Source organism: Cystoisospora suis, assembly GCF_002600585.1.
Source record: "Cystoisospora suis strain Wien I chromosome Unknown contig_5922, whole genome shotgun sequence".
In the NCBI taxonomy this organism is placed as follows: domain Eukaryota; phylum Apicomplexa; class Conoidasida; order Eucoccidiorida; family Sarcocystidae; genus Cystoisospora; species Cystoisospora suis.
The window spans coordinates 1,001-9,212 of NW_027158711.1; the positions used below are offsets into that span (position 1 = coordinate 1,001).

Below are 8,212 nucleotides of genomic sequence, written 5' to 3' on the forward strand. Positions count from 1 at the left end.
GTCCTGCTGCTGCGTGTAGCTGTGCCAGCGGCTTAGCGAGCTCTGCAGCATTAGAGTACCCCAGCGGAGCCCCAGTTGAACAAGCATTTATTAAGGGATAGCTATACAAGGTAGGAGACCCCCGTGGATCGTGTCCAGAGGCAGCCTTCCTTCGGAAGTCGTGAATGTCCGGAACGCGGAGCTGCCCAGCTGAGTGAGCGTCAGTAGAAACGCTTTCCTGTCCCGAGTGAGCACTAAATGTCAGATAGTTGCCAGGCCTCCCCCCTTGTCCAGCTGCCACGTAGCCGGACGGTAGAGGACTTGGATAGTGCCAACAGGCCGTCCTACGATGAGGACTCAAGCTAAGTCTACGGGACTGGAGAAACCTCCGAAAACGCAGACGCTGAAGCCATCCTCGAACAGCAGCTTGTATGTACACTGCACAAGCTTCTTCGACAGCTGCCGTTCCGAACATCTCCTCCAACGCGAGCATGCGTTCCCTGATGTAAGCACTTCGGCGCTGACTTGCCGCTGAGCGCACTCTTCCTGCTCTCTGAGGCTCGAAAAACGGACCGACTGTCTCCGGCGCTAGCAAGGGAGCCGGGGGCAGACGTTCAGCTGCACCAGAGGGGCGTTCGCCGTTCCTCACACATTCGTTCTCCTCTGATCCATATCCGCCTAGGTCATGGCTAGCACGGACCGAGAACATGCCCGCCTCTCTCTGGCCTACAGTGCACTGAAGATAGGAAGACATACGGTGCGAAGAAATCCGGGAGAGACAGTTCGTCGCTTCTTGCAAAAGCTTCATCACGTTTTCAACTTCGGCTCCCTTGATTTTCTTCAGTGGTTCTTCTGTGCGCGCATTTGGTTCCCCTGCCGTGGGTGAGGTTGCCGCGCTCGTCTGCTTTTTCGTAGGCGAGGTAGCCATTGAGGTACACAGAGAGTCCGCTGTTGTTGTCAAAGTCAATCCTGCCGTCCGCCGTGTAGAACTTGCACCTGAAAGCGCTGCAAGGCTTGACGGATCATTTCTTGACTTTTCATCGGTTGTCTTCCCGTGGTTCTTATCCCCCCGAGGGCTCTTCCCTCCGGCTGTCGAAGAAAAGTGATCCCCTGGCTTTCTCTCCCCTCGCGGTGACGGGCGTGAAGACTGACGGCCGCTCCCTGGCGCATGTCCTTCTCCCCCTTCTTTTTCTTTCTGTTCTTCCTTGCGGGCAGTAACTGCTGCCTGATGGCGCCGGTATGCTGCCGTGTCTTCGCGAAGCCTCGACAGGATCACCTTAAGCGGCTGGAGTCGGTTCGGCTCATCTTCGAGGCACACGGGTGCATCTTCCTCAAAGTACCCTTCTCCTGTAGTTGAAAAACAGAAGTCAGGTCACGCCCACGGAATTGAAGCACGAGAAGTGCAAGTGAGAACCACAGAGTCAGGAGAGTTACTGCGGCCACCTGTAATGCCCGTAATGTATGTGGCTTTGATTCCTAGACGTAAAAAGCTCTCTTACATTTCTACAGCCACGTACGGGAACACCGCTATACATGCGAAAGTCTCATCGAAGGTGAAGCCCACTCCATACGAGTTTGCGGGGGCAAAACCAAGCACGGAGCCACTACGATGAAGTGCGCGAGCGTACTGCTATCGACGGGTCCCTCGGCAGAAAACACCACAAGCAAGGTAAAGCACCGAGCCCCATACACTTGCCTGCCTTCAAAGCATCAGAAAAAACAGACGCCAGCAATGTACTTAGTTTTCGACGCTTCGTACATTCACTGTGCCGGGTAGTACAACGTTTAATGTGGTCCAGTCTGAACATTGTAACCATGACTGCAAAGACGACAGCATCACATCCTGTCGGTCCGCTGGCGGGAGTTACATGACCGCGCTCTGCATGCAGCCCTCCCTATCAGAACAGCGTAATATCGAAGACGAAACAGAACAGGAACAGGGATGTTGCTGTGTTGCCATCCTTAGAGAGCCGGAGCAATCCGCCATTCTCTTGTATAGTGGTCACAGCAGCTAAGATTTCTCAAGCATAATTTCCGCCCTCTCCGCGCGGAGAGGCTTGAAGAAACATGTGTGGACTTACGTATCCACTCGAGCATCTGATGACTTGGAAAAGGTCCCTGCAAGACTTTGAAGTCGTCCTACACGCAGCCGCCGACAGAGGCGAGCTTCCGTTTGACTACGCTACTTTTTTACATTGTTTTCATTTATTGTTTCATTATGAGTGATCAGAGAAAGGGAACAGCGGCTTTTCTCGCACGTATGGACTAGTCATCTAACAGAGGATACACAAGAAAAGTGCCTCGAGGAACAACGGTTCCCTTGAGATGAGGAAAAGAGACGTAGCAAAGAGCTCAGCCGAAAAGAGGCACGCATCCAGAACTCTTGTCATCAAATGATGGTATGCTCGAGTCTCCCTATCTGCCCTCTATGGATGCACGTCTATATATTGACGCGGGACACACACTTCCACCCTTCCAGACTAATATCCTCAGACCTCTGCGCCACAAAGGCGAAGACCGCTTGCTCCTCGCTTCCTGCGCCAGGCGCGAAATACGGCACCAAACCGAAAACAAAGCCTGGCAGTCAGTTCGGAAAGGAGGCTCGTTGGAAACAAGATGCAGACTAAATACGGAACGCACTCGGAGACCACCTGACACTGCCTACCTTTTCAACCAGAACTCCATTTCCGCACGCGATGAAAGATTATCGTAGCTTATATCCCCTGTCCTTGTGTTGTCCCGAGCTTCATTCACTGTAAAAATCCACACCTTTCGGTGGCGTAGCCTGGTAATGCGGCCTGGCTTGGCATGTGCCACTTACCACATATTTCCACTGTAGCGGCTTGTACGGCTTGCTGTTATTCTCTCCCTTTGCTTTGTCGTCGCCTGGCTCTCTGTCTTGCTTCTCCGAAGAACTGCCGACAGCAGGTGGGGCCTCGGGCCGGCTGACGGTGCGGAGAACGAAAGCATACAAGGTACCCGAGGCCGCAAAAGCCCGTGCTGGTATCGAGCGCTTCTCGCGTGCCTTTCCTGATTGCACAGAGAAAGAGGCACTCTCGAGGAGCTCATTCACAAGAACTGTTGCTGCAGAGCTCTACGGTCCTTTCTCGAAAGTGTAAGCGCCTGTCTGACGTCGTCCCTCTCTGTATGGGTACGATGAAGGATCCACATGTTGTTAAGGCTGGGGTGTCTCGTCGGCGGTGTATATATCCGTAGTGGCCGTGTAGCTTTGCTTGAACACTCCATACGCGCTTAGCAAAAAATCACACCAATCAGCTGACCATACTGGGTGGAAGAGTGATGTACGCATACAGTGCACGACTTTTACGATCCTACAGAGAGAAACCTCAGCACCCACGAAGCCGCGACTATTTCTCTTGGTGCTTTCAAGTGCCATGGCTTTCCCGAAAAGATCCTGCAGCGCCAGAGTCTTACCTCCAAGAGATACGCGGACTGCAGGCGGAGGCATCCCTCCCTGTACGCCGGACACCCCCTGAGTAATTGCCAAGTGACGCTCAAGAACTGCCTGCGCCACGAGTTCCCTGTGTCCAAGAGGGGAGAGGCCAACCAGCAAAGGTGTGACTGTAAAAATGCTTTGTGTTCGATCATAGACCCTCGGGTCATCGAGGTCTACGACGACTCGCCCAACTTCTTCCCTAATATAGGTGTAGCGGATGTCTTCTTCACTGTCTGACTTTTTCCTGTGGCCTCGTTTTTTTTTTTTGTCAGCATGCTTCCGGGGTTTTGTCGCTGTTTCTCGATGTCTGCCTCGACTTGTCCTTTCCTCATCTCGTGAGGCGTCTTCCATTTGATGTCTGATTTTCTTCTCGTGTCTCCAAATATGAAGAACTATGCAGCTCGAATTCGCCCGCGACGCCTGGAACGGAGTCAGCTGAGGTAATGTGATGTCTGTGTCCATGACGCACGCCTCCTTCACCAGGGTCACCGCAGGAGCCCGTGGAGCTGCAAGCCCTTCTCTCGCTCTACTTCCTGACTCCGTCTCCCCTTTCAGTAACTCATCTACACCCGGATGACTCTTGTCTCTCAGAGACTTCCCGAGAAACGCTTCTGCCAGTCTCGCCCGACTTCTCCCGCGGGTGAGATCTTCCTCGTTGTCTTCCTCTCTTTCTCGGCTGACTTTTGCCTCCTCTTCTAGGTCTTTGTCTCTTTCATAAGAGAATCTGTCTTGCTGTTTGCTCTCTTCCGGTGAAACTCTGTCCCTTTCTTTGGGAGTGGTTCCCTGTAGATTGTTTTTACTCTTCTCCCTCGATTCTTCTCGGTGTGTCCGTGAACCTGTGTGCGTGCCCAGGCCATCTATAGCCACCACGCTCGCTCCGTACCACGCTGTTGTATACATAGGAAGCTCGTCGTCGGACATGAAACCACCCCTGTCACCGCCTTCTCCCCCACCATATCCAGCGACTACGCAGTAACTTACTGCTTCTGAAGGAAGACCCGAAGGTGGAGAGAAACGCGTCTTACTAGATTCCTCCTTCCTGTGTCCCCCTCTCTGACTCCTTCCCCGACGGCCTTCTTGGGACGACGGATCGGCAAAAGAAGAGTCAGAAAAACGTTCTGCTTCACTGGCCTGGCGAATGCCGCTCTCGTCACCACTCTCCTGGGTTTTTTCCCCCGGTGCTCGTTGATCCCGAATACTCCAGCACAGTTGAATCGACCGCACATGCAACGTAAAACCAGGGCGACACTTCACGACCGCAGACATGCTGGCTCGCCTTCCCTTCCCCTTCTCTCCACGCTCTTCTGGTGTCTTCTCCAAGGCCGGTTCGGTGACACAATATATATCGTCTCCATGGTGCTGCGCGGCCTGTATCAAATGCGATATGCTCTCAGGAGGCTTCTCTTCTAGCAGCTGTTTCAGATGCTTCTGTACTGGGTTTCGACCCCCCTCCCCACCCTCCCGCTTACCAGCTTGCACACAACTCTCTTCAAGAAGCTTCTGTGCCTCTCGGCTAGCCGTCAGTTGTTTGGTGACCTGAACCTGCCACTCTCTTTTCTCCTTCTGTCTCTCCTGCTCTGCCTGTGCGGAAACGAGTTCCTTCTGAAGACGTCTCTGTTCGTCAGCCCACTTCTCTAGCTGATCCCTTTGTTCGTAAACGTGCTGAAGTTGACGAACAAGAATTGACGCTTCAGTCCAGGCGGGGTCCGCAACATCATCGTCTGACCGCGAAAGGTCTAAAGGTGGAGGTGGAGAAGAAGACCGAGAAGAACACGACACGTCTGCACCATCTGTCGGAGACGAGAAGGTGAGAGACGCGGGGGACGGAAGAGATTGCTGCAGCTTAGTCAAAATGTTGTTGCGGACTGAAGGAGCTACACTGCGCGAAGATACAGCACAAGTTCGAGACAGCAGCCCAGGTCTCAATCGACCTTGTCAAGAGGTTGTCCGGTGCACAGAGCCTTAGAGACGCAGGCTAGAGAAGCGAGAGCAGGTATATGAAGCCGCGTCCTCACTATATAAAAAAAGGAACGCATGCGCGGGAGGTTAACCCCCGGGACCACCTACAAAACGCGCGAGATTTCAGAACAAAAACGGCACAAGGTAACTCGAGAAAGCCCTTTCTCCAGACGGCTTCTGCTGTCCGACAACAGACTTCTCCCCTCCTGCTATCTGCAACAGCTTCGTTTGACACATCGCGGAGACACCCATTTACAGGCGGGCGAGGAGATACGAAGTACATACATGAAAAGGAAGGTAACGAATGGTACCGCAAACGAATACTAGGGACTGCTGCGGGATGCTTGGAGAAGATGCTCCGCAGTCTTACGTATGAACGCCCGCACCGAGTACCTGCGGACTCTAACACGCTTTCATGCACTTATCTGTACAGCTCAGATTGTGGTCACGGTTCTACATATGTGTACCTGTGCGCTTTCATATATCCTAAGCGCCCACACGATACACGTGAGAGCGTGAACCCCGCCAGCTAGAGAAGGATGGCAAAGACACGTACGGATCTGTCTTGCTCTCAAGATGCAGCATGACTCACTGAAACTCTCCTTCACGAAGCCTAAGACGGTCAACGAGCGCCTGAAATCTTCTTTGCTGATTGTTAAACTCTTTCTTCTGTTCTTCTAACCAGTCTCCTTTAGCTTTGCACTTTTCAGCGAGTCTGCCGTGCACCTCTTCGGATTCACTTTCAGTGTCATAGTAAGGAAACTGGGCGAATCGAGTTGTTTTTCGTACCCCCGACTGAAGCTCCGACTTGTGATCCCCCTGAGACTTGCTGTTTATCCTGAGCTGTGCCTTCAGTTCCGCATTACCAACCCTCGACTCTCCCCCTGGATCTTCTTTGTCGGTGTCTCCTGAAGAATGGTTGTAACAACGCGTTCCCGTGTTCTTCCATGGACGAACGTAGTGTTCTGATAGCTTCTCATCTCGAACGAGCCTGAGAGACGAACTACTTCGACTATCCCTGCTTTTCCTTGAGCTCCGAACTCTGTAACCGTTCTCCTGAGATAATCCATCTGTTCCGGACGATCTTTCAAGGGTTTCCTGCGGAGCGGGAGACGATAAGCTCATGAGTCTGCGAGGGTCTTCGGGAGGCAACAGCGAAGTTGGACGGGGCCCGGCTGAAGCCTCCTGACTCATGGTGTTACATGTCGGTGAAAAGTGAGAGGAATGAAGACGACGTTCTATGATCCCACATATCAACAGACGCTTCTTACGTCGGCGGGAGTATCCCGTCCGCGTACACCAGGAGAACGACTAAAGCCAACGCCTGGGAGCAAGTCAGCCTATGCAGGCTTTTTTAGAAGAGCTGCTCCTCGCAGTTCTTTCATAGCCGCGACCCTTCCGCAGCCCAACAGCGCCTCAAGCTGGGAATCACGGCCAGTGTTGCCCACCTTTATCGATCTCCAAGAAAACCACGGACACTGTAACAGGAAACCAGTACCGTATCGGGAAAACGGCCCAGAAATAGACGAGCGACGGTCTTCGTGCAGAGAGGAGGGTTGCTGAGCTCGACGCGCTTTTCGTTACCCTCTTAGTGTCATTGGAAAACTAAGACTAAGGGGCGAGAGTGCTTAAGAGTGAAAAGAAAGACTACCGTGACACTAGAAAAAGGTAGCAGAGAAGTCAAGACCCAAGTCCGCGAGGCCGCAACGATTCACAGATGCTACACTTTCTTTGAATGCTCCCCGGTATTTCCGGAGCCTGAGAGGTCGAATGTCCGTATGTCTGTCACAACGCAGTCATCCGCTACGGGATGTATTGAACGTTTGGTGTGAATGGTAGACAAGGGAAGAGCAACATGGTGAGAACCGGAAATCCTTTCCTAGAGGAATTGGAGAAAACCCCCGGCCTTCCTTCAGCCCTGGCCATAGTGATGCCTTTCGCCGAGCACGTGCAAGTGGTTGGAGAGGAGGAGACAAGGACTGAAGCCAGCTGCCAGGAGGCGAACACGCGGACAAACGCGTAACACAAGCGAGAACCTCACGCCATCCTCCAGCGTATTTGAGGGAACTGGGAACGCGCCGCAGACTGCGTTTAGTCGGACGGACGGAGCTGGCTACCTTCCTCCCACACCCCAGGGAGGACGTCTGCTTCGGCAAGGCAGTGTGCTCGACGAGGGTCAGACAAAGGATTCATTGGCTAAGCTTCCCCTCTGAATGGGTTCTTCGGGCCAACCCGATTCTGAAGCTGTCGGGGCATTGTATACAAGAACCTTTCACACAGCAAAGAGGTAAGGCGCGCACAAGAAAGACGTGTCCTCAGTGGTTTGCGCCAGCTTCCGACAAGCCGAAGGGACTACTGCCGTCAGGCAAGGCAGAGACTTGCGAGTTTTTGCAGGAACTTCATGACGCCCTGAGGAGGAGCTCCCGGTGCGGCGCCGATGATGAGCCAAAGGTTGTAAGACACCTTGCATGCACGGACTCGCGTTGAACATGTCGGTCCAGCTGACAGCTGGGACATCAGTGGAGCGTGAAAGGGAGGTCCACGGGCTGCCGTCACCAGCCGGAACATCAGCCCGGGTCAGGATTCGGCGAAAAGCATCGTCTGTCGAAGTGGAAGTCGCGGATACGCTCCCTTGCACTTCGACAGACGATGAAACACTCAAGCGGTGCCGCGCCGCCGACGGACATTCCGTCCTGGCGCGAGATGGAGGCCAGATGCCAGCCCGCGCAACCTACCCTTGCTTTCGTAGCGGCGGCACCCAGTCACACTCCCGCAGGTGTAACGGCCTCGCTGGGACTCTGCGCCGCCGCCCTGTAT

The 8,212-nt window shown here is 53.6% G+C and overlaps 1 protein-coding gene across 1 annotated transcript in view; it reads right to left on the reverse strand.

The window, feature by feature from the left end:
• CSUI_009720 (gyf domain-containing protein) overlaps window positions 1-8,054 on the reverse strand; it is an 8,737-nt gene extending 683 nt beyond the window's left edge. The window contains exons 1-5 of the mRNA XM_068069831.1: window positions 5,988-8,054; window positions 3,415-5,315; window positions 2,801-3,009; window positions 2,061-2,118; window positions 1-1,326 (exon numbers count right to left, since the gene is read on the reverse strand). The exon at window positions 1-1,326 is cut by the window's left edge and continues 683 nt beyond it. Of these exons, the coding sequence (XP_067918193.1) occupies window positions 1-1,326; window positions 2,061-2,118; window positions 2,801-3,009; window positions 3,415-5,315; window positions 5,988-6,589 (4,096 nt within the window). The 5' untranslated portion in view covers window positions 6,590-8,054. The remainder of the gene's footprint in view (window positions 1,327-2,060; window positions 2,119-2,800; window positions 3,010-3,414; window positions 5,316-5,987) is intronic.
• Window positions 8,055-8,212: the final 158 nt, after the last annotated feature.